The 25,114-nt window shown below is 35.9% G+C and overlaps 2 protein-coding genes across 4 annotated transcripts in view; one reads left to right on the top strand and one right to left on the bottom strand.

The window, feature by feature from the left end:
* The first annotated feature begins 581 nt into the window (after window positions 1–581).
* LOC107562387 (B-cell linker protein-like) lies at window positions 582–16,232 on the top strand. The gene is made up of 20 exons (XM_016247015.1): window positions 582–769; window positions 1,940–2,005; window positions 3,251–3,307; window positions 4,098–4,144; window positions 4,373–4,413; window positions 6,456–6,585; window positions 8,210–8,313; window positions 8,396–8,468; window positions 8,551–8,607; window positions 8,709–8,734; window positions 9,174–9,196; window positions 9,821–9,991; window positions 10,185–10,212; window positions 10,298–10,328; window positions 11,741–11,831; window positions 11,923–11,954; window positions 12,324–12,373; window positions 12,573–12,656; window positions 13,980–14,135; window positions 15,368–16,232. Exons 1-20 carry the CDS (start codon window positions 723–725, stop codon window positions 15,482–15,484), a joined length of 1,431 nt encoding a protein of 476 aa, XP_016102501.1. The 5' UTR covers window positions 582–722; the 3' UTR covers window positions 15,485–16,232.
* A 731-nt stretch (window positions 16,233–16,963) lies between these two features.
* LOC107562397 (zinc finger protein 518A-like) overlaps window positions 16,964–25,114 on the bottom strand; it is a 10,845-nt gene continuing 2,694 nt past the window's right edge. Inside the window, exons 2-4 of one of the 3 annotated variants that reach the window (XR_001605979.1) lie at window positions 20,609–22,477; window positions 18,026–18,833; window positions 16,964–17,219 (exon numbers count right to left, since the gene is read on the bottom strand). Coding sequence is in view for 2 of the 3 variants with exons in the window: in XM_016247034.1 (XP_016102520.1) it covers window positions 18,091–18,836; window positions 20,612–22,460 (2,595 nt within the window). In the remaining variant the exon portion in view is untranslated. Of the gene's footprint in view, window positions 18,837–20,608; window positions 22,478–25,114 lie in introns of all 3 variants that reach the window. The other 2 variants (XM_016247034.1, XM_016247033.1) reach the window with 2 other exon arrangements.

Below are 25,114 nucleotides of genomic sequence, written 5' to 3'. Positions count from 1 at the left end.
TTTTTTTTATGCATTTAGCAGACGCTTTTATCCAAAGCGACTTACAGTGCATTCAGGCTATACATTCTTTACCAATATATATATATATATATATACATATATATATATATAAATATACAGTATAATGAAATGCATACAAGACCAACTGAGCAAAAAGTCACTGTTTCTTATCAGTTACAACTGCAACCAAAAATAATACATACTTTCACTATCCTTTTAAAACATTTTTAGAAAACTCAAGCAGTCTGTTTCATATCCTTGGAGTAAAATACATGTGCTCACTTGTTAAATTATGAATACACATGCATTAAAAATCATTCATAGTGCATCCTCTTATGCATCAGGAGACTGTTGGAAGAAACAGAAGAGTGCAATAATAAAGTTCATTAAGAGAAACCATTCATAATTATTATTAGACGCATAAAATGTTGCAAAAAGCACAGACAGAGAACTGAGAATGCAGAGAGGCAAGAAATAGCATCATTTAATTGAAGTGAATCAGTTCAAAGTGGCTCTAAATATAAAGGTAGCATGACATTCAACAGTAGTTTCATAATCCTCATTACCAACCACTTCTGTGGAAAAAAAATTGCCCTCGGCTGCAACTTGTGCTGCTTAACCACCGATGTCCAACACACTCATTATGAGCCATTCGACTACTAGCAGCTACTCAACTACCAGTGCATACTACTAACTCACTGCAGTCGGTATAGAGACACAGAATGGAGCATTTCAACAGATTCACGGCTCCTGCTTCGGATAAACTTAGGTAAGGCAAACTTTAAACAATTTAGTTTCACTGTTATCTATGCATAAGGAAGTCGCCTGCGCTCAGTTTCAGTCGGACTACCACTAGTTAAAGATTTAGGTTTCAAACAGTATTTCAAACACTGCTTTTTTCAATAAATCAATACATTTGCGTTTGGTCAATCTCTGTGTGCATGCAATAGAAACACAGCAAATGATTGATCAATTAAAATGTTTTATTTTTTTTATCTGGATCTCTCAAAACTGGCAGGAAGCTTTTGAAATGTCACTGAAATCATTATTTATAAAAAGTACATCATTAAAGATATAATCAGCTGGCCAACAATACTTGATGAAGCCAATGCAGGTCAGTGAAGGTCGTATTGATTGATGGATTTATTGAAGTTAGTGAGTTCATGGCTGGAACTGTGTTGAATTTCTACGCTGCGGTGAAGCGTTGTGAGGACTGTAATTATATGCATTACATGTCTCTCCTACACAGACACAGACGTGAAGCAGTTCACTTTGAATCTGATAAGCTGTTCAAACCCACAACTCAGGCTTTACGCTTGAACAGAACGTCTGAGAGCCTCACGAAGCTGATTAATGATTGCTTTGCAAATATCTAACTATTGGTTATCTATCTATTAAAGTTCAAAAGTGTGATTTTTTTAAAGAAATTAATACTTTTATGCAGCAAGGACGCATTAAATCGATCAAAAGTGAGAGTAAAGTAATTTACGATGTTACAAATTATTTCTATTTCAAATAAATGCTGTACTTCTGAACTTTCTATTCATCAGAGAATCCTGAAAAATAAAATGTATCACAGTTTCCACAAAAATATCGGGCGGCGCAACTGTTTTCAACATTGATAATAATCAGAAATGTTTCTCGAGCAGCAGAGCAGCATATTATACTGATTTCTGAAGATCACGTGACACTGAAGACTGGAGGAATGATGCTGAAAATACAGCTGCGCATCACAGAAATACATTACAATTTAATATATATTCATATAGAAAACAGACGTTTTAAATTGTAATAATATTTCACAATTTTTACTGTAATGTTGATCAAATTAATGCAGCCTTGGTGAGCAGGAGAGTTATTTCTATTAAAAATAAAAAAATAATAATAATCTCACCAACCCCAAAATGTGCTTTTATTAACTCGTGCTTGTTTTTTTCAGGCAGCTCCAAAAAATGGTTCAAGACATAAAAAAGAATGACGACAGCCTTTTCAACAGACTAAAAAGGTGTGTTATATTCTACATACTTCTTCATTAATTGAAACACAACAGGAGAAGACAAAGTTATCAAAGTTATGTTTTGAGTTTAAGACGTGAGGAAACATCTGGTGACCGTCCTCAAACACATTTCCTCTCACTTCCTCAATTCATACCCAGCAATAGTCCCAAAACGCTCATTAGGTGTGGCGTGCATGACTGAAACGATATCAAATTTACAGCAAAAGCAAAGCAATTGTTATTAATGAAGGAACACCGGCTGTAGAAAAACACATACGTGTTCATTATTGTAACACGATAACCCAAAAGCAGTTTGAGCACATTTTATGTTTATAAATGTGATTATGTGTGATGTTTGCCAAGTATCACTGATACTATTGTTCATGCTTACGGTTTAGGGGTTTTCCGAAACCTTCAATACCAAGCTCTAGTGCACTAATGCATTGCATTTTTGTTCCACACCATTTGTGCTCCAGATTTTGATTCCTCAAATCATGCGGCTTGTTGATGAACGGTGTGCTGGTACTTTACCCAAGAAACTAGATTTACAAGTTTCAGCAATAAAATACACCTAGAATCTTGCAGATGAGTTTTACACAGGCAAACCCCACTGATATTTTCTTTAGGAAGCGTAAAACACTTTAGCAAATGATAGATCAATCAATCAGAGTTTTGCCCTACATCTTGATTTGCGAAAAAGGCCTAATATTTCCTAATATAATGTCAATAAAAAAACTGAAAGATTTTTCAATGTATATACAATGTATGTATCAGCTTTAATGCATCTATCAGAAAAACAAAAGCTGACAGCTGAATGCCAGAAGTTTGTTTTAATGACAAAAAAAGTACTAATTTAACTTACAATCTTCAAAGGAGTGGAAAAGGGGAAAGTGATCAGGATTAGGCCTCAAATAGTGCAAAAGAGCTGAGAGTGGATCAGATAGTTGTAATCTGCTCAGATTCAGACAGGAATCGCGTGTTTGTGGCGTGTTTCTGCTGATTAATGGAGAATGCAAGACTTCTTCACATTACTGTATACAGTTGTTGTCAAAAGCAGAAATGCAACAAAATGCACAGATTTCGCCAGAAAGTGTGCTCCAGCAAAACAGACACTATTTTTGGAATCAGTACCTCAAAATTAGTTTAAAAAATATACATATATTAGATTTCATTCGGCAAATATGATGCAGGGCCGTGTTATTCATCAATACACATAACTGAAATCTTTTGTCTCTTAATGTATTCATTTCTAAGGTTTCAGACTGAACAAGCAGCTAATATTCTCAAAACCGGGAGAAATACACTGGACCGGTATGATCAGTGTCTCACTCTGTTTCTGTTGTGAATCCTGTTGATTGATGCTTCAACCTTAAAACCAAGCTTCTGCTTAAAAAATAAAATTTAAAAAAGCTTATTTGTAAGTTAATTTTGTCTTATTTGTAAATGTAATTTAATTATTTAACTTATTGATTGAATTAAATTTTTTATTTATTTTAATGTAACTATTGAATTCAATTAATTTCATGGTTTATTTAAATTATTTAATTTATTTTATAATTATTTAAATTAATTAATTTATTTTAATTAATTTAATTGTATTTATTTAATGATTTAATATAATTATTTTTTATTATTTAATTTTAAGCAAATTATCGTGCTTAAAAGATTGATCAAAGCTCATATCAGATCCTCTCTCTCTGCATAAACAACAAAAAAAAGTATGAACTGGCTTTAACTTTTCTATTGTCCTCTTGCATTATCAGCGCATGTTTTTTCTGTTTAACACTGTAAAGCTGCTTTGACACAATCTGTATTATATAAAGCGTTATATAAATAAGGCGACTTGACTTATGTGACGAAATGGCACCACCGTAACGTCTACGAGAGCTTAGACTTACTCTAATCTGGCCTTTAACTTTAACAACCGCCTCATTATTCTGTGTCCTGCCGTTGTGTGTTTCTGCTTTCGTATGTTGTAGATTACATGTAATTATGTGCTTAAACGTTGCTGACAGACGAAACTCAGCATTCTATCACTAATCCACAGCAATGAACTCTGAACAGCTTTCTGTGTTTTGGGTTGCTTTTGATTTTGTTTCAGAATAAAGAAGAAAAGACCCCCGAAAGTACCAGTACGAGACTATCAAGGCAAGTTCAAGTCTGAACTAGAAAGTGAATGTGCAGCTGGAAAATGTGCGAGTATTTTTACCTGATCCGATCCTTAAAAAACTGCCTTAGCTGATGTAACTCAAGGCAGTCGGGGGAATTTTCAGTACATTTATGGACCATCAAACCACAATCATATCTAAGTGAAGGATAAATGTTGTCATTTGTATTTTTAGCTACGTACCTCATGATCATGTTGTCACTTTTCAGGCGAAGCTCCGGATTCTGAGAAGGACTCTGACTCAGATTTTGTAAGTGCATTAGTTTACTCCAGTAAAAGTCACATGCTCGCTTACAGCAGAACTTTTGCAAATGTGATGCTGAATGAATGTAACATCAGTAATAATTTAATGCACAATGCAATAACTGTAGCCCATGCGCATGCAATTCAATATTCTACCTCAAATATGTATGAAAACCCCATTTTACGCGAACTGAAAATGTCTGAAAGCTGATGGGTCTAAGTAGTGAAATAACATTTGAATACAATTTTATATTAAAAACTGAATTTGGTGTAGAAACGATTTTCACTCAGAAATTGCTAGTACACTTCACAAACAATTTAAACATTTAAGCAAATATAAAATGTACAAATAAAAATGAAAACGGAAAATAACAAAAAAAAATTAAACAGAAAATATAAAAATAAAAACTAACTAAAATATTAATAAAAAACTAACTAGTTGCCAAGGAAAATGAAAAATGAAAACAGAATATAAAATAAAAATGCTAATGAGAAAAAGGTTAAAAAAAATGTACAAACAAATATATATAAATAAATAAATAAATATATATATATATAAATTAAAACAGAAAATAACAAAAATGAAATAAAAATAAAAACGCAAATGAAAAAATTTATAAAAAATAAATAAATAAAAAATAATAATAATCAAGTTTATTTGTACAGCGCTTTTCATGATACAAATCGTTGCAAAGCAACTTTACAGCAAATTAAGTATATATATATATATATATGTATAAATAAAAATGGAAAATAACAAAAAATTAAAACAGAAAATATAAAAATAATAAATAAAACTAGTTGCCAAGGAAATGTGCATTACCGTGAAGCACAACGATTAGCGTACGGTGCTTGGCAGTGGTCAAAAAGGATTTACGAAACGACTTCTGCTGGGAGGCTTTATGCGCATGGTGTGGAAAAAAGAATGACGTTCTAGATTCAGATAAATGTTGAAACGACCTTATGTCCTCATGAGAAACAATTACCGTCTGAACAGTAAATTGCCATCCGAATGCATGAGTTTTATCACTGAGGTGCCATCCCCATAAGAAACAATAACATAGCACTTATGAGCATGAGTCAGTTTTGATTTGATGCTGATGTTACTCACCCACATACTCTCCTCTGGGGCTGGTGATGGACGGGCTGACCGTAAAGGCCTTCATGTGACCTTGAAGCCTCGGCGGAGGTTCGTAGTTGTCGTCATGATCGCCCTGAGGGTCCTCGTACGTATCGCTGTCCTGTTAAAGTTAAAGACGTGTATGTGATCAATGCATTTCCCGTCTCTTTATATTTCATGCTTTTACATCAGTTACACTGGAACATCTGTTTGATTGTAACACGTTTTTGCTCATTCATTTTGAAAATGTTTCACTTGAAGCTTAGATATTTCATCTGAAACATCTTTGACATGTCAGCAGTCATTATTGTTTCAAATGCATGTAGAACTTAAGATTTGATTTAATTAGGTGTACATGATAGTGCTATTTTAGTATCATTGAGATTATAGTTATTACTATTTTTATTTACATTTTCATTTTTATTTTTACCGTTTTCATTTGCATTTTTACTTTTACATTTTCATTTTTAAGTAATTTAGTTTTACATCAAAATAGAGATATATATATATATATATATATATATATATATATATATATATATATATATATATCACTAACAAAATGTAAAACTAAATTACTTAAAAATGAAAATGTAAAAGTAAAAATGCAAATGAAAACGGTAAAAATAAAAATGAAAATGTAAATAAAAATAGTAATAACTATAATCTCAATGATACTAAAATAGCACTATCATGTACACCTAATTAAATCAAATCTTAAGTTCTACATGCATTTGAAACAATAATGACTGCTGACATGTCAAAGATGTTTCAGATGAAATATCTAAGCTTCAAGTGAAACATTTTCAAAATGAATGAGCAAAAACGTGTTACAATCAAACAGATGTTCCAGTGTAACTGATGTAAAAGCATGAAATATAAAGAGACGGGAAATGCATTGATCACATACACGTCTTTAACTTTAACAGGACAGCGATACGTACGAGGACCCTCAGGGCGATCATGACGACAACTACGAACCTCCGCCGAGGCTTCAAGGTCACATGAAGGCCTTTACGGTCAGCCCGTCCATCACCAGCCCCAGAGGAGAGTATGTGGGTGAGTAACATCAGCATCAAATCAAAACTGACTCATGCTCATAAGTGCTATGTTATTGTTTCTTATGGGGATGGCACCTCAGTGATAAAACTCATGCATTCGGATGGCAATTTACTGTTCAGACGGTAATTGTTTCTCATGAGGACATAAGGTCGTTTCAACATTTATCTGAATCTAGAACGTCATTCTTTTTTCCACACCATGCGCATAAAGCCTCCCAGCAGAAGTCGTTTCGTAAATCCTTTTTGACCACTGCCAAGCACCGTACGCTAATCGTTGTGCTTCACGGTAATGCACACGCATTTTAAATGTGGACAGTAAAATATTTAAGTATTTAAATATTACCGAAATGCTTGAAAATGTTTACTAGAATAATTTTATGTCGCTATTCACTGAGTGGGAGCTGTTAAGAAGAAGGAAAAAAAAGAACAAAAATGGCGTAATATTTTAAATGGGCCATTATTATGGTATGCAATAAATGTGCATACTTATTTAAGAATAAAAAATGGTTTTCTGTCATGCATTTTATCTCTAAAAAAGGATGGATGTCTTTTTAAAAATACGGAAATTTGCAGAAATAATCTGACCCAGCAATTTGTTTGATTAGTAAAATGATTAGTTGTGCAAGCCCTCATTTAAATAAATGTATATCATAAATATTTTACACATTTATTGCATAATGGTCCGTTTAAAAAACATTTGTGATTTTGTTTGCTTCTTCTTTAAAGCGCCCACTTACTGTAGTGGAATGGCGACGTAATATTATATATGCAAACATTCAGTAAACAAAAAGTGTCCATATTTAAAATGTGGATGTAGTGGTTAAAAACTCAGAGATGTGGCTTCTGTATAGAAATAGAAACTAACAAAATTACCACAAAAAAAGAAGTAAAATGTAAAAATAAAAATGAAAACGAAAAATGACAAAAAAACTAAACATTACAACAAAAAAGTAAAAAAAAAAATGAAAAAAAAAATTATTTTAAAAATGTGAATAAAAATTTGATCTCAGTGATAATAAAATAACACCGTCATGTACGTCTAATTGAATTAGTTTTAAATGTGCTTGGAAGTGATTAAAACTTTCGGACTGATCCCGTCTTGTAAACTCAGAGATGTGGATTCGTAAGAAATTGAATCACGAACTTGCTGTTCTTCAGAAAAACACTGACGTTCTGGATTCAGACAGCAATAAAATCACAGACTAGCTCCTGTAAATGAGAAACAATGTACAAAGAAACACAAAAAGGCTTTATTGTGAATGATTCACTGGTGCACTTTTAATAAAAATAAAGTTTTGCCCAACATTTTTCGCTCTCAATCTCGTCACGTAAAGAAAAATGAGTTGCGAAAAGCATTTCGTGTTGATTTAAAACTCTGTCACCATTTCCTCCCCCACACGTCTTTCCAAACCTGCATGAGGTTCTTCCATCGAGTACAGAAGGTTGTTTTGAATGAAATGTGATTTTCGGAGCATAAAAGCCTCTTCAAAAGTGTGAACACCTTTTGTGTTCAACAGAATCAAAAATGTGAGCGAAGTGAAATGACGTCAGCCTAAAAGGTTCAGTTCTACAAAAGGAAAGTTCTGTAAAGCATGTAAAACCAGATTTCCTGTGTCTCACAGACAGCTGTCGTGGTCGACCGGCGAAACCAAACCATCCTTTCCAAACGCAACAGAGGCACAAACCCCCACGACCGACCCACCGCAGCCTGACAGAGGAAGATGATGTAATAACACTTGTACTATTAACACAGAGTTTCATTTAGCGCACAATAAACTCCTGATACTGAAGCACTCTCCTCCGTTCAGGGCGATTACATTGAGCCGGAGGACGAAACAGTTGATGATAATTACATTGAGCCCATTGAGAAAACACCATCAAGTAAGATGACAGAGGAAGGCCTTTATGTTGATGCACACTGACTGTAAATCAAGCCCTAATGGTGCGTAATGTCTGTTAATAGAGCCGCAGGTTAACAGAGGAGTCAAACCGTGTGCTCCTGCTCGTGTGAACGCTCCGGGTGAGCTTTCATGAGATTATTTCAAGAAGCGCACTGCAGTTTGATTCGATTTCTTTGATCAAATACTCATATATTACACTCTGAATTCTTCTTTTTTTTAGATTTCTATGAGGTTCCTGATTTGAAGGTGAGCTGAAATCAAAAGAGCTTGGTCCAGGTCACTGATGTGATATTCAGATAAAAAAAAAGAGAGAAAAGTCTCATTAGAATCTAGTAATACAATTATGAAAATCATGATTTTATTATTATTAGTTAAAAGTTAAAATCAGCATAAATAGTACAACATCATACATAATATAATATTTTTTATATTTACAATAGTATTTAATTTTTTTTATATTTATAATAATATTTTATAATAACATTTTTAATGTATTTACATTTAAGTTTTTACATAATTTTTTAATTTTTATTTTATATATAATTTATTTCTATAATTTTGGCATGAAATATGACCTGGACAGGTAGTACAACAAGTAACAACATGCATTATATATAATATTAATTTATGGACTATTAATTTGCTTTATAACTGCTCTGACAAAATGCTTTGTGTTTAATTATAGGAGAATGTTCAGTCTAAGACCAGGTAAAACGCCTTCAAAATTAACCCTAATAGGTACCCTAGCAACTGCATAGCAACACTCTAGCAACAACTCCGAGTACCTTAGCAACAGCGACGCAACACCTTCGCAACCGCCCCAGGTACCCTAGCAACCGCATAGCAACACCCTAGCAACCATCCCGGGTACCCTAGCAACCGCATAGCAACACCCTAGCAACCATTCCGGGTACCCTAGCAACCGCAGAGTAACACCCTAGCAAACACTCTAGCAACCACCCCAAGTACCCTAGCAACCGCATAGCAACACCCTAGCAACCATCCCGGGTACCCTAGCAACCGCAGAGTAACACCCTAGCAACCGCTCTAGCAACCAGCCCAAGTACCCTAGCAACCGCATAGCAACACCCTAGCAACCATCCAGGGTACCCTAGCAACCGAATAGCAACACCTTAGCAACCACACGGGTATTCTAGCAGCTCTATCTATCTATCTATCTATCTATCTATCTATCTATCTATCTATCTCTGCAACAACAGCCCTTGATGATTCAGTCCTGAACTTCCTCATGTCCTTTGTTACTGAGACACACATCACATGCTTCCCTGTTCTGCTGTTCTCTGTCAATAAATGCTTTTTTCTGATCAGCAGGAGTAACTCGACTCTACAACCCAACACACAGATAGCGCCACCTAAAGCCAGTCCACGGTATTACACAGTCATTATTTTCTCAAGACAATTACAAACCACTAGATTAGCCCTGCATTCACAGTTACTCAGCACCCTTACAAACATTCACCATTATAACCATGTCAAAATACTATACTAGTTTCTATCAAAATACATTAGATGCATACATACATACTTCTTCAGGTTCATTGTTTTGGTTCTCTAACAATGTGAAACATTTGAGACAATGACAATGTTGACTCCCTTAAACCCTGAACAATAATAAATCAAATCTGCTATAATATCAGGCTGACTATCTAACAGTTCATCACTGCTGATCTTTTAGGAAGAAACCAAATCCTGCTTTGATAGCGGTATGGACTCGTTTATCTTATCTAATCTGTACTATTTAACGGTAAATCAAAGCATTCTGTGACAAACACTTTTCCATTTTTGCAGAAACCAAACATTCCTCGCAGAGACAGTGAAGGTAACTAGCAAAATCAGTGCAAGAGCAATGGCTATGTTCAGAACAGAAGCATATGGCAATATATATGGTGCATTCTGTACTATTTTAAAAAGTAAGATGCAAACCAGAATGCATTATGCTATGATAAATGTTTCAAGCAGTAATATACGACACTGTGGTCATGTGACCTCATTGCATTTGCAATTCAACAAGAGATACCCATTCATGATCTCCGAACTAAATCCAAGTCAAAAAATTTCTTTAATTTTGGTAGTCAAACTGGTGCAGTATTCCTCAAAATAAGCTCTGTTTCATAATGTGCAATTTGTAAGATCCATCCGTGCATAAAGAAAATCAGCATACTGCACTAATAAAATCTACACTATTGGTCAAAGTGATGCTGAATTCCACAAATTAAGCTCTGTTTAATAATGCACAATTTGTCAGATTCATGCATGCATACAGAAAATTTGCATACTTTACATCTGCATACTTTAAGCTAATGTGCAATTCGGCAGATCTAAGCATGCATGCACAAAAATATTGTACTGCACAAATATTCCATAAAGTAAGCTCCATTTCATAATCCACAATTTGGCAGATCCATACATGCATACAGAAAATTATCATACTGTGCATTTCTGATGCAGTATTCCGCAAAGTAAGCTCTGATTTATAATGCACAATTTTGGCAGATCCATGCATGCATGAAGAAAATTAGCACACTGCACGAATTAAATCTACACTGCATTTGGTCAAACTGATGCAGTTTTCCTCAAAGTAAGCTCTGTTTTACCGTATAATGCGGAATTTGGCAGGTCCATGTATCCATGCATAGAGAAAATTAGCATACTGTATGTTTCTGATGCAGTATTCCACAAAGTAAGCTCTGTTTTATAACCCACAAGCTGGCAGATCCATGCATGAACGCATACAGAAAATGAGAATACTGCACGTTTCTGATGCAGTATTCCACAAAGTAAGCTGTTTTATAATGCACAGTTTGGCTGATCCAAGCATGCATGCATACAAAAAAAGTAGCATACTGCACAAATAAAATCTTCCCTGCATTTCGTTAAACTGATGCAGTATTCCACAAATTAAGTTCAGTTTTAAATGCACAACTTGACAGATTCATGCATGCATGCATGCATACAGAAAATTAGCATACTGCATGTTTCTGATGCAGTATTCTGCAAATGAAGCTGTTTTATAATGCACAATTTGACAGATCCATGCATGCATGCATGCATAAAGAAAATTAGCATACTGCTCAAGTAGTATGCTATTCTGAATATAGCCAATGACTTGTAGATGTGACCGAAATGAGAGTTTCCTGCACTTTTATAAAGAGCAATTTTAACTATGACCTTGTATTATTTTAGAGTACATTTTAAAGTTGCCTATTAACAATTGCATGATCTCTGTTACAGCCACATCAATTAAAACAACAGCATTAACTTTACCACGAAGCCCACCAGACACCATGCCGAGCCCATCGGCAACAGGGTTCCATCGAGCCAAGTAAAAAACAGTTTAATTTTCTCCTGCAGGCATAAACTGTCATAATTTTATGAACCGAAGAACTAAACTACAGTCTCCTTTTCTGTTACAGGATGCCTCTGCCTCGGCAGCTTCCCTCTCAGAGTAAGATTCACGCTTTTTCAGTTTGCAATGTACACGTTTTTTTTAGTTGGGGTCACAGTTTCTGGCAACATTGTTGACTTGACTGCACAGACACTATTGGAAGAGAGCTGAACTGAGCTGGACGATGACATAACTGAATCAACAATGAACTGACTTTAACTGATAAACTGACTTGTCTATTGTCCTCTTGCATTATCAGCAGACGCTTTTCCTGTTTAACACAATCTGTATTATATAAAGCGCTATATAAATAAAGGTGACTTGACTTTTTTCTGTCCATAAGGTCAATATAAACATCAAAACTTTCTGACAAAGTCTTGATGAATTTCTTTTCTAGCTGTTGATTAGTATGGTTTTATATTTCCACAGGCAGAGGGATGTTGCCTTCAGACAGCAGATCAGCTAGAGATGCTGAAGAGGTGATTGCAATAACTGACTTGCGTTTACTTCTTTATGTGTACATTTTCATTTTTTCATTTATAGGGTTTGGCTCTGACAGAAAATGAAAAATGCATGTTTGTGTGTCTCAGTTCGCAGCATAACTACTATAATCAAGAACATCTCAGCATGCACTTACAGCGTCTGTCAACTGTCTAACTGTCCTGTTCTCTCACACAGGAAGCTGGTGTGTATAAAAAGGTTTGGTATGCCAGCAGCTGTGACCGCAAGACAGCAGAGGACGCTCTCATACGCTCAGCTAAGGCACGTCACAAGACATGCACAAAATAACACAAAACTAGACTGAAAGACACTGCATAATAAATACCAGCCAATTGCCAGGTCTGCTTGACAAAACTAGCCCATGCCAGTCAAAAACAGAGCAATGACCACATCCCAAATATCAAAACTCAAAATGTCATTTCCATACCTAAAATACATATTTTACAGTCACTGTTATGCACATTGATCATAAACGCAGCTCAAAGGCGTTCTACCAGTGGCCCTCTTTCACAAAACTTAACATCTAGGGCGGTTTTATGCTAAATGTTTCAATACAAACATTTCAGTCATACAATATTTCAAACCTTTAACCCACGAGGGAAAATCAACCAAAATCAAAGTTTAAACGCAGCCCAATTTCCGTGGAAAAAACATGCTTTAATGGTTAAAATATATTTACTGTAGTGGTCACCATGGAAATCTACAAATGCGAGCCTGCAGCACAAAAACTTCAGTCTTCAGTCGCTGGGGGATATTTGTAGCAATAGCCAAAAATACGTTGTACGGGTCAAAATTATATGCCAAAAATCATTAGGATATTAAGTAAAGTTCATGTTCCATGAAGATATTTTGTAAATGTCCTACCGTAAATATATCAAAACTTAATGTTTGATTAGTAATATGCATTGCTAAGAACTTCATTTGGACAACTTTAAAGATGATTTTCTCAATATTTAGATTTTTTTGCACCCTTAGATTCCTAAAAATCCATACATCAATGGAAAGCTTATTTATTCAGCTTTCAGATTATGTATAAATCTCAATTTTGAAAAATTGACACTTAAGACTGGTTTTGTGCTCCAGGGTCACAAATACTATAGTTGAACTATGTTGAAACCATGGTTAAATTTCATAAGGGACTGCCAGTAAAAGGCTGTTGCACACATAAAATGCAACCTTTTTATTCTGACAGTGCATGATTTATATTAACATTACAGAATAGAACAAGATCGATATGAACTTTTAACATTCAGTTTAAATAAATGCATTTGCACATATTATATCATAATGTACTGTGGCTCTTTTGGGAAAATGCATTAACCTAAAATGGAAAGAAAAAAAGGCTCTTTGGTCAAAAAAGGTTCCAGACCCCGGCTTTATAACATCACCAGTTATTACTGGCTGCTGTGTCATTCCTGTAGTGGTGCTTGCAACGCCAAGTTCATGGGTTCGGTTTCCAGGGAATGCATGAGCTGATGAAGTGTTTAAAAGTAAAGCTGCTTAGGATAAAGCGTCTGCCAAATGTATCAACGTAAATATCAGTCTGCTTGAGATGTAATGCTTATTTGTCTGATTTGATTTCAGGACAGCTCTTTTCTGCTCAGGAAGAGCTCTGGTGTGGACGCACAGCAGCCGTATACACTGGTGGTGTTTTACAACAGCCGAGTTTACAACATCCCTGTCCGCTACATCGCTTCCACCAAACAGTATGCTTTGGGGAAAGAAAAACAAGGAGAGGAGGTAAAAACAGACATGGATTTGCCCCAAAAGTATTTGGATACTTACTTACTAAATTCAAAAATTAAAATGTTGTTATTACTTGCTCATCCTCATCTCAATCTAAACTCAATAATATTTAACTGATGCCCTCATAACTTTTAAATAAGCGTGATTTAAGTGTCCAAATACATTCTGGTGTCTATGCAAGCTTGTTTCCGCCGTCGGAATAAAAATAAAAAAGGTTATTGCATCTTTATATCTCAGAATTCTGACTTTTTTCCCTCTTTTTTATCTCGTAATTCAGGCTTTTTTCTCTCAGAATTCTGAGTTTACATCTTGCAATTCTCTTTTTGTTTCTACCACTGAATAAAAAGTAAAAAAAAAAAGGTTATTGCATCTTTATATCTCACAATTCTGACTTTTTTCCACTAGCCGTATAAACTCAGAATTGAGAGAAAAGAAGCCTGAATTGCGAGATATAAACTGGGTGTGATATTTATAATATAAACTGTGATATTTAATATATAATAATATCGTAATTATCAATATGCATGCTGACATTATCGAGTATGTCACTCACTTTGCAAAAAACAAACAAAAGTCCAAAAGCATTGACTGCATGATGCATCCTATTAGAATGCAGCTAGAATTCCCCAATAATTCAAGTTATGAAAGCAAAAAAATTCCCTGAAGAGGTTTTTGTTTTTTATATTTATATGTTAAGTAATCTCACACAAGCAATAGTGCCGCTTTCCTAAATATTAGTGTGTGAGCACTGAGCGATATTCATTTTATACAACATTAATTTTAAACAACAGTTTGTTAAGCATATTGAGCGAGTAACATTTTTAGAAAAAAATACTGTTTTTTTTTTCAACAGCGAAAATAGAATCAGCTGTTTTGAATGAATCGCTTGAATGAATGATTCAATGAATCACTCATTAAAACAGAGACTTGCTGCCACCTACTGGCAGTTTTAGTGTCACATTTATTTATCCATGACAGGCCTAAACCAGCCAAGGTACCAACACAAAAAAAATAAATCAAAAAAACATTTTTATATTATTTGTTGTCAGTATGCTCACCCCTAAAATAAACTCAGATTTGCGAGAGAGAGAGAGAGAGAGAGAGAAAAAAAACAGAATTATGAAATAAAAAAGTCACGGAAAAACAAGCTTCCATAGGTGTCACTGCATGAGATGAAAAGAGGTAGAAGTCAGCTGTCAATCACTAAACTCTCTCTCTCTCTCAAGCGTTTCAGCAGCGTCTCAGACATCATCGAGAACCACCAGAAGAATCCTCTAGTGCTGGTCGACTCACAAAGCAACACCAAAGACTACACCAAACTCAGACACGCAGTCAAGCCCTGACAAATATAACTGCATAGAGAGGGTGCTGGCATTCAACTGTGTGGTAGTTTCACGTTTACCTTAATAGAGGATGGAAACAGATACGCTTGCAAAGCTGGCACTTGCTGCTACTTTTATAACTTATTAGGCTGAATGACAGGTTACGGGCCGAGACTCTGTATTTTTATTTTGACGGTGACAAAAGTATGTGTTGCGCATTTAAAAATACAGCATAGGAGAATGCGTCCTGTGCAAACCACCCCGAAAAACAGGGTGAAGAGCAATGTTATATAAAGATACGCAAATATGGTACAGCTGTAGAGTTTATACATGTATCTGGGTGTATGAATCGTTGTATAAACACATTTGTTTTATATTACAAGGTGTGTCGAGTAAAAAAAAAAAATTGTTTTGTGTATTATGTTATGTCAAATTATAATAATTTGCACTGTGCAACCCTAAATATTTGCATAAGGGGGAATATTTGTCACGTGGGGACTGGGTTTTATATTTATATTATACAAACATTTGTACACTAGAGGGGTCATACACAAGTACAGATTTATATTAAAGGATTCCCTGTTTTAATTGCCTTTTGAAATCGTGCAAAAATATTAAATATAATAAGATACAAATATTCTTTGGAGCTACTTTACAGGAGTATATCGTCTAAAACTAGTAAAAAACACGGCATAAATAAAAATATTTTCTACCACACAAGAGGCTACATTTGTTCAACAACGTGCCTGTAATTTCATTTACATCACTTTTTAAGTTTTAAGACACTTTTTAAACGCTACATAAATGCTTGTTTTTCTCTAGCAGAGGTTTTAAGCTTTCAGATCATCTATTAAGTTCGGATGAGTTTTGTGAATTCTAGTCTTGTATCTAAAATGTCATTATATTTTTGTAATATTTATTTTTCAGTATACAAGTGAAACTGTTAAAAACAACTGTTAAAACACACACATTAAGAAAGTCCGATATGCTTTTTCTTAAAGAGCTACATTTAGCTCAGACAAAAAAAAAAAAAAAATTGCAAAAATATTAAATATAATAAGATACAAATATTCTTTGGAGCTACTTTACAGGAGTATATCGTCTAAAACTAGTAAAAAACACGGCATAAATAAAAATATTTTCTACCACACAAGAGGCTACATTTGTTCAACAACGTGCCTGTAATTTCATTTACATCACTTTTTAAGTTTTAAGACACTTTTTAAACGCTACATAAATGCTTGTTTTTCTCTAGCAGAGGTTTTAAGCTTTCAGATCATCTATTAAGTTCGGATGAGTTTTGTGAATTCTAGTCTTGTATCTAAAATGTCATTATATTTTTGTAATATTTATTTTTCAGTATACAAGTGAAACAACTGTTAAAACACACACATTAAGAAAGTCCGATATGCTTTTTCTTAAAGAGCTACATTTAGCTCAGACAAAAAAAAAAAAAAAAATTTTCAAAATAATTATATTTCTTTATTTATTGATAGCTCTACAGGGTTTTTTTGTGGAGGCACTTCTACAATACAGCAATGCAAGGTGTCATTCACAGCTGTTTAGCGCAACACAGTGTATAAACTTCTATACAAACATAAGAGAGACACGTTTACTTTGGTTTCAAGTGAAGTGGATCACAGACCTGGAATAAAGGCCATCTTCAAATATTTCTGGAAAATTCACACCACTATTAAGTGCCTGAATCGCAGTGCAATCATCAAACTTTTCAAGTCAGTGAGGGTCTCGTTTTTACCTGGTGAAAAAACACTCAAGAAATTATTATCCTGATCAGATTACACTGATCCTAAAAAAAACCCCTTTGGCTTCATAAATGAGAATAAAAATATTTTTGGAAAATTCTGACTACTGAGACCAAAACATCACAGTTGCAACATTCTTTATCCATGGATAATACATTAACAATGCGATAATTAATTTAAAGTCTTTGATTAAACTCTTAATCAAACCCATGTGACTTATCAGCCGACTGCACGCTGAAAAAATAAATATAGACAATTTGCATAAATACAAAACATAACTTCACCAATGCTGCGTCAACATATGCTCTTGCATACAGATGTAGTTTAAACTAATGCTAAATATACCGGCAATGTGTCGAACAGAGGAAGCTAAACCAGATTTGTAGAATCCTACAAAGACAATCGACAATTTCTGTAAACATTTCAGTCACAAAGTCTTATGAAAGATGATTAGTAATGCAACAAAGTAGTAATGGTTAAACGACACATGCCCTAGTTTTAAACATCAAAAATAAAGCAAAAAAATAATGCAAAACGACATCAAGTATTAAGACGAACTGATGTTGTGATGTTGAGCGGAATAATACAATAGAGGTCTCTGCAGCAATCTGAGATGGATTTGGTCTGACCGTATCAAAACACAGTGATTTTTAATCTATTAGATAATGCACTGCACGTTTTCACATTGCGTAACGAAATAAATAATGCTTTGCTCATGTCAACTTGAATAGTCAGTCACCCGAAAAGGGTTTATTACTGTAAAGAACGAAATGGTGAAAGACGAAGATATTTTTCTCACCCTGAGATGTGCACAGTAACCCTGATTCTTCACAGCGCTTCTTAAAAATGAAGATGAATGCGTTTCTATCTGTTGAAGAGCTGGTTCCAGCCTCTGGTTGCTTCCATTAGATGTCTCTGTCCGTGACCCACCCAAGCTTCTTGGTTTGTGAAAAGCCGCCCGCAAAACCAGCATCTAAACGTCGGCTGCAGCACGATGCTCTCCGACACTGTCGGTACTACGGTGTACTTTCTTCCACACACTCGTTTGAGCCTCAGTTTCAAGCTGAACCTTTCTTTAACGGTCCCGTTTGGCCATTCTCTCCTGCGGTGGGACGCGTGGCAATTGGCGACGAGATTATGGCGAAAGGCATCGCAGTTAGACTCGGAAAGAGCTCGGAGAGTTTTACGAGAAAGTACGACGCGATGCACGGCGTCTTTGTGCTTGTGAACGACTTTCATGATGTTTGAGACCTCGGGGATATCAGTGTCGGGATGGTTGAGAACTATGACAGGCTGGTAGTCGCGTGGGATTTTAACGGATTGCGAGGAGCTGTGGGGAATCAGTCGAAGGGTCGCCGGAGCGTCTCGAGGCACCGGCTCCCAGAAGAGGACGGAGGCACTGACGTCTTCCGAGGCCCGAGTCGATCGCTTACTGACGGGAGAGTCCGCCGAGGACGTTTCTCCCATGCGCTTTCTGTTCAGCGATGCGAGAGGGTCGACTGACTCGCTGGATCCAGATGCTGTTTCTGGGACAGATGTGGAAGAGTTTGCATCATCAGGCAGGAGAGAGAAGATGCTGGCGTTGACCGGATCAGATCGCTGGCTTGCATCTGATGAGAACATGAAGCAGAAGAGCAACTAACATGCTTTAAAATGTCTTAACAAAAATATATATGAAAGCAAATACTGTATTTGTATTATGATGATGTTAACAAAGCAAAAATTTGACTATTTTAATTAGTATATTTTCATTCTTGCATTGAATGCTTTGAATGTTTGTGGCAACAATATATATCTTGGATAATGGTTACCATTAGCCATTTCGAGTAAAACATAAAAAAAAAAAATAGTCATGTCTATGGAAGCCCGTTTCCGCCACTGAATAAAAAATAAAAACGGTAATTTTTTATCTCACGATTCTGACTTTTTTCCTCATAATTGCGTGAAACAAACGCGCAATTGCGAGTTAAAAAGTCATAATTGTGAGTTATAAACTCGCAATTGCGAGACGTAGTCGCAAATCTGAGAAATAAACTCAGAACTGCGAGATATAAACTTGCAATTATGACTTTTTTTTGCGAGTTATAAAGTCAGAATTGTGAGATATAACCCCCCCCCCCCCCCCCCAAAACTGGGCTTTAACTCACAATTTATCTATTATTTCAGAAATTGTGAGAAAAAAAGTCAGAATTGCATGTTTTTTTTATCTCGCAATTGTGAGTTTAAATCTCACAATTCTGTGAAAAAAAGTCAGAATTGTGAGATAAAAAGTCGCAATAACCTTTTTTTTTTTTTTATTCAGTGGCGGAAACGGGCTTCCATACATGTCAGAGTAAATACATAAAGCTGAAAAAAATATTTGGATAATGTTTTTTTAAAACATTTTTAATTGCAATTTTTTTAATCAATCAATTTTTAAACAATCAATTGCTTGGAAAGATTGTTACAGAGCCATTTCAGAGGAAATACAATGTTTTGATACATACTTTTTTTTTAAAACAAAATTACTATATTTTACTTCTTGCATTAAATATTTTGAGTCTTTGTGGCAACAATAGATTGCTTAGAAAGGTTACCGAGCCATTTCAGAGTAAATACATGAAAAATATCTTTAAAATATTTTCATAAGAATTATTATTATTATTTATTTCAAATATTTAAAACACGCACACATACTGAAAATATATAATTTGTATTTATTATTATTACTTATTATTTATTATTCCAAATATATATTACATTTTAAATATATATATTGTACTTCAAATCTAAAATATGTTTCAAATGACGTCAGAAAGATGAAAACTAAGCTTTTTTATAGCAATTTGCTATGATAGGGTTCTCAAATGATTAATAATGTTTATAAGATCACTATTATTTTTTTATTTACCATATGTAGAACTATCTAGCATCAATGATAAACTAAATACTGTGAAAATCAGCTGCTAAAGACTATTGCGTCATACATGTGAATAACTAGGTTTGCACAGTGAACTTGAAGCTTTGACCGTTACAATATGGCGCATGATTTACATATAGCCATATCCACTTTAGATATCTATGTAAGCAAGCTTAGACCTATTGAACATCGGAACCATGAGTTTTCTGTCTGCTGGAAAGAGTAAAAATACACTGAATAAACACAGGGTTCCCACACCATTTGACTTGAGGATTTTCCATGGCACGGCTTCAATCATTTTATTTAGACCTCACTACCAACAAGCCAATAAAATATTGAGTATAACTGTAGCAAACAATATTCAACTAAACACAGTTACCTGTCTTTTAACAATTACCTAATATTTTCCATGACTATGGGAACCATGTCTAAAAGACAAAACACAACAAGTACACTTGATCCCAGAGTGCTCTGCATATTGCTTACCTCCAGCGTGTGTTAAATCTTTCAGACGCTCATCAGAGCTGGTGTGTGGCGATAACGTCCGATCCGCTCCCACTTCATCCAGCAAATGGATGGCTGTTGTTAAAGGCAGATCATCCGCCGTATGAAGCAGGTCTGGAGCGCTGCGGCTTTCTACCGGGACCAGAGAATCTCTGGGGTCCATGTTGTTTGTGCACTCGCCAGCATTGCCATGGAGTAACAGGCCCCCGGCTTCACTCTGACACAAAGACTCAGTCAGATCCTTCAGGGGAGATCTAGACGACGGACTCACGCAACCAAACCCAGAGATGGAGCATGTGTTTGGTTGATGGTGAATGAAGTTTGAATCCAGTGCAAGATTGTGTTCTTCATCAAACGCTGTTGTAAGGAGACGTGAACCACACCTTTCTTCCAAAGAACCTGTATCCGAGGTCAGATCACTATGACATCCTGAATCTCCTTGGCATGCGGTAAAGTTTTCCTCGGATTCACTGAGAGCTTTGTCTTGGCAGTCTTTCGCTCTTTTTGCACGGGGACTTCGAATATGTGAATTATGGTTGCGTGCATGTTCCTGATTGTTGCATCCATCGGTTTGTTGGCTTTTTATCCTCTCAACCACCGAAGACAAAAAGTCCCGCTGAGCTACACATCGCCCCTGCTTCGTTCTTTGGGACGAAGAACTTCTAGGCGTCACCTGAGAACAGTTTCCTGAGGCATTAACGGTTGAAATATCATTGGATTCGTCTTGCTGATTGGCAGGTTTCACAGTGTGAGCATCCTTCAAAACGTCTCGCTTCTTTGAAGGAATGACTTTGAGAACTAAATGCTTTTTGCCACCCACCATCTTGAACCCGACCACCTTTGTAGTGCAATCTGGGGGAACGGATATATTGTTCTTCTTCATGAGTCCGCTTAGCTTATCTTTCCCAGTGTGTGGCGTGGCACATCGCTTTGCATTCGTTTGTGACGGATGGGATGTTGTTGCCGCTTGCTCGCTTTTGAGAGATGCAGGCCAGTTTTTACCACTACAAACGGTCCTCTCGAGAAACTGCTGTGCTTCCTCCAAGGTCTTCTCTGGATCCAGCAGCACGCCGTGGTTGTCCAGTAGACCGGGTGTGGAGAACGGGAGCAATGGGGATGCCCATTGGGGTTCTGGTTTTGGAAGTAAGTACTTGAACCCTTGGGACAGGTTATTGTCTTGCTTGACGTGTGCCCGCTTTCTCCACCAATTTTTGCGGCTCCACCTTTGACGGCACGCAGCAGCCATGTGCTTTAAGAGATTGTTTTTCTGTGCATTACCATCAGAAATGCTACACGAGTGACACACAAACTGCTTAATCTCCTGGAAGGAGAGTTTGCACTTCGGACAGTAGTATTGTCCGTTTAGAGCATGGTGAGTTTGACAATGTTTGGTCAGTTGGGGAAGCGTTCGCTGGACATAGTCATCACAAATCTCACAAGCGAACAAACAATCCTCGTGTTGCATTCGGTGCTGCTGAAGCGTAGTGAACACTGGCGTGGAGAAACCGCACAGGTTGCATGGAAACATCGGTGGGCTTCCTTTGCCTCCGTGGGCGATCTTAAAATGCATCGTTAATTCGCCGGGTTTGAAGGAGATGCCGTCGTTGCACGAGGAGCAGGTGAAGGTGTTCGCCGCCGGAAGACATCGAGGCCATTTCTTGGACTTCCCTGTTACTTTCCATCCACGTGCTGTAACATTCTTCTCCTCTTTCACAGTGTTTCGTTCAGCGGGGAATGAAAAGGAGGTCTTCCTGAGACGCAGGCGTTTATGCCAAATGCCCCTCTCTTCATTCCCAACCTGAGCGTCAGGGTTGGCATTGACCCCATTCATATTGGATGTACAGAGCCCTGTACAAGACAAGGGAAATTTGAGCTTTTAGATAGAACATGCTCAAAACTCAATAATCAATACAAAAAAAGTAACTTCCTAATTAATAACCAACATCATTTGTATTTTCACCAATGTTTCTGGTTGCAGGACTGTGCATGAGCAGTATGTATGAGTGATACACTGTAAAAAGGATTTTCTAACTTGGTATTTTTGTCTTGTTTTCCATTATAAATATCTAAACATTCTTAAATCAAGATACATTTAATTGAGAAGGAAAATTACTTAAGAATTTAAATCTTACTTTCTGAAAAATGTATAAACATTCAGTGGATTTATGCTTCAAATAAGAAAAAATGATCTTGTTTTTTTTTTTCTTACCCCATTGCCAGAAATATTTTCTTGTTTTAAGCATAAATTCAACTAAATTTTGATACATTTTTCAGAAAACAAGACTTGACATCTCAAGTCAGTTATACTGGAAAAAAGACAAAATACTTAGTAAGAAAAATGACTTACATTTTTCAGAAAACAAGACTTCATATCGTATCAAAATTAAGTGAATTTATGCTTAAAACAAGACTAAATATCTGTCAGTGGGGTAAGAAAAATAATCTTGTTTTGCCTTTGAATTAAGTTTTTTCTGACCCCGTTGACAGATATATTTTTGTTTCTTTGTTTTATGCATAAACTCACTTATTTTTGATACATTTTTCAGAAAACTTAATATCTCAAGTCATTTTGCCTCTCAAGCAAATGTAACTTGACTTAAAGGGTTAGTTCACCCAAAAATGAAGATTAGGCTGCGTTTTACTCACCCCCGAGGCATACTAGGTGTATATGACTAATCCTTGTTTTGTACTTCTAATTAGTGACCATTGTTTTGTTTTGATCTCTCCACTGCGCTTCTGTGTTCGTCACTTCTGAGCGGCGCATGCGCAGCGCTGAACTCATACGTCATCCGTCCGGAGCTGCTTCAGTGTACAACTGCTGGCGCAAGCTAGATTCAAGTGATTATTACATTTTGAATATGGATATTTTTCAGGAGGCCTTTGTTCACCCCCCGGAGCCGAGCCAAAGGCCTCCTGTAGTGAATCGATGTGTTTTTGTAAGAAAAATATCCATATTCAAAACATAATAATCACTTTAATCTAGCTTGCGCCAGCAGTTGTACACAGAAGCAGCTCCGGGCGGATAACGTATGAGTTCAGCGCTGCGCATGCGCCGGTGAGTCTCGTGAAAACCAACGTTTGCTTACAGGATCAAAGGAAGCAAAGTTTCCTTACTTTAGAAAAGCAAAACCAGTCTCCTCTTGGCTTATATCCAAATCCTCTGACATTCTTCTTTACAAATCCTCGTTTTGTACTTCTAATTCTTGACCGTTGTCTTTTGATCTCTCCGCTGCGCTTCCGCGTTCGTCACTTCTGAGCGGCGCATGCGCAAAGCTGACCTCATACGTCATCCGTCCGGAGCTGCTTCAGTGTACAACTGCTGGCGCAAGCTACATTAAAGTGATTATTACATTTTGAATATGGATATTTTTCAGGAGGCCTTTGTTCACCCCCCGGAGCCGAGCGAGACACTTTTTTTTATGCATGGGCGCTTTTTATTTAACTTCTTTTGGACTGAAGCAATGCAACACCCGCTGACTGCAATGATAGAGCTTGAAACATCAAAGACAATTTTTAATATAACTCCGACTGGATTCGTCTGAAAGAATTTTGCCTCTCAAATAAATGTATCTTGATTTAAGATTATTTAGATACTTATATTGAAAACAAGATAAAAAATACAGAGCCAGAAAATCATTTTTTTGCAGTGCATACAGTACATATGTGTTTTGCGATTACTTATTACATTTTCTCTTGGAATTTTGAGTAATTATTATAACGCATGCTGTGTAAGCCATCTAATGACACTAAATTGAATTATTAACTAGTGTTTACGATCAAAATCTCGCCATAATACTGTCACAAACACTGTGTGAATGTCTTTGAAAACCGTTGGCCTTCTTTGAAATGTTATATTCATATAACCTTCACTTAGTTACCCTAAACCAAGACTACAACATCTTTATTACAATTCAATTCAATTAATACAATTCAGTACGCTTGAATGAACCTACTTTTAAGTGTGCATTCAATGCTCTGTACTATGGTAGTACCATACATGGTATCATGATAGTATATTTTCGCTTACGTTTATTAAGTGTACTCAGACACATAGCCCTCCTTTTGTTATCCGTTTACATTTTAACTTTCATTCCTAAACTTGATTCCTATGATCACTTTTTAGGGTTAGTTTAAAGCAATTTACTGCTTATGCATCATGTGTGTAACAAATAAATGACTTCAGTACTAAGGGTTTCTGAACATGTACCATGGTAATACCACGGTATTCTTTGAAATACACTTGGACCACCTTGTAAATTCCATTGTAATGTGATAGTCTTTCAACATCAAAGCACCATGGTATTGTGTTGCTTTATAAGCATAGTTTTACTACATGAGTGTTTAATAGTCTTCCTCACATCTTTCCACACACATGCATACTGACCCATGCAACTTAACAGACATCAAATGTAAGCAATTAATCAAATATAACCCGCTAGCATATACTAAGCATGCACCTTGAGTTGAACAAGTTAAATAAAGTAA

This window comes from Sinocyclocheilus grahami, unplaced genomic scaffold, assembly GCF_001515645.1.
Source record: "Sinocyclocheilus grahami isolate Dianchi unplaced genomic scaffold, SAMN03320097.WGS_v1.1 scaffold821.1, whole genome shotgun sequence".
NCBI classification, from domain to species: domain Eukaryota; kingdom Metazoa; phylum Chordata; class Actinopteri; order Cypriniformes; family Cyprinidae; genus Sinocyclocheilus; species Sinocyclocheilus grahami.
Note: the sequence above shows the minus strand (reverse complement) of the source record. Positions and strands in the feature narration are given on the sequence as shown.

Coding starts and splice junctions, on each gene's coding strand:
- LOC107562387 (XM_016247015.1), top strand. CDS start 723: ATGGAGCATTTCAACAGATTCACGGCTCCTGCTTCGGATAAACTTAG. Junction 4,145..4,372: donor ACCAGTACGAGACTATCAAG/GCAAGTTCAAGT, acceptor GTCACTTTTCAG/GCGAAGCTCCGGATTCTGAG. Junction 4,414..6,455: donor AGGACTCTGACTCAGATTTT/GTAAGTGCATTA, acceptor TAACTTTAACAG/GACAGCGATACGTACGAGGA.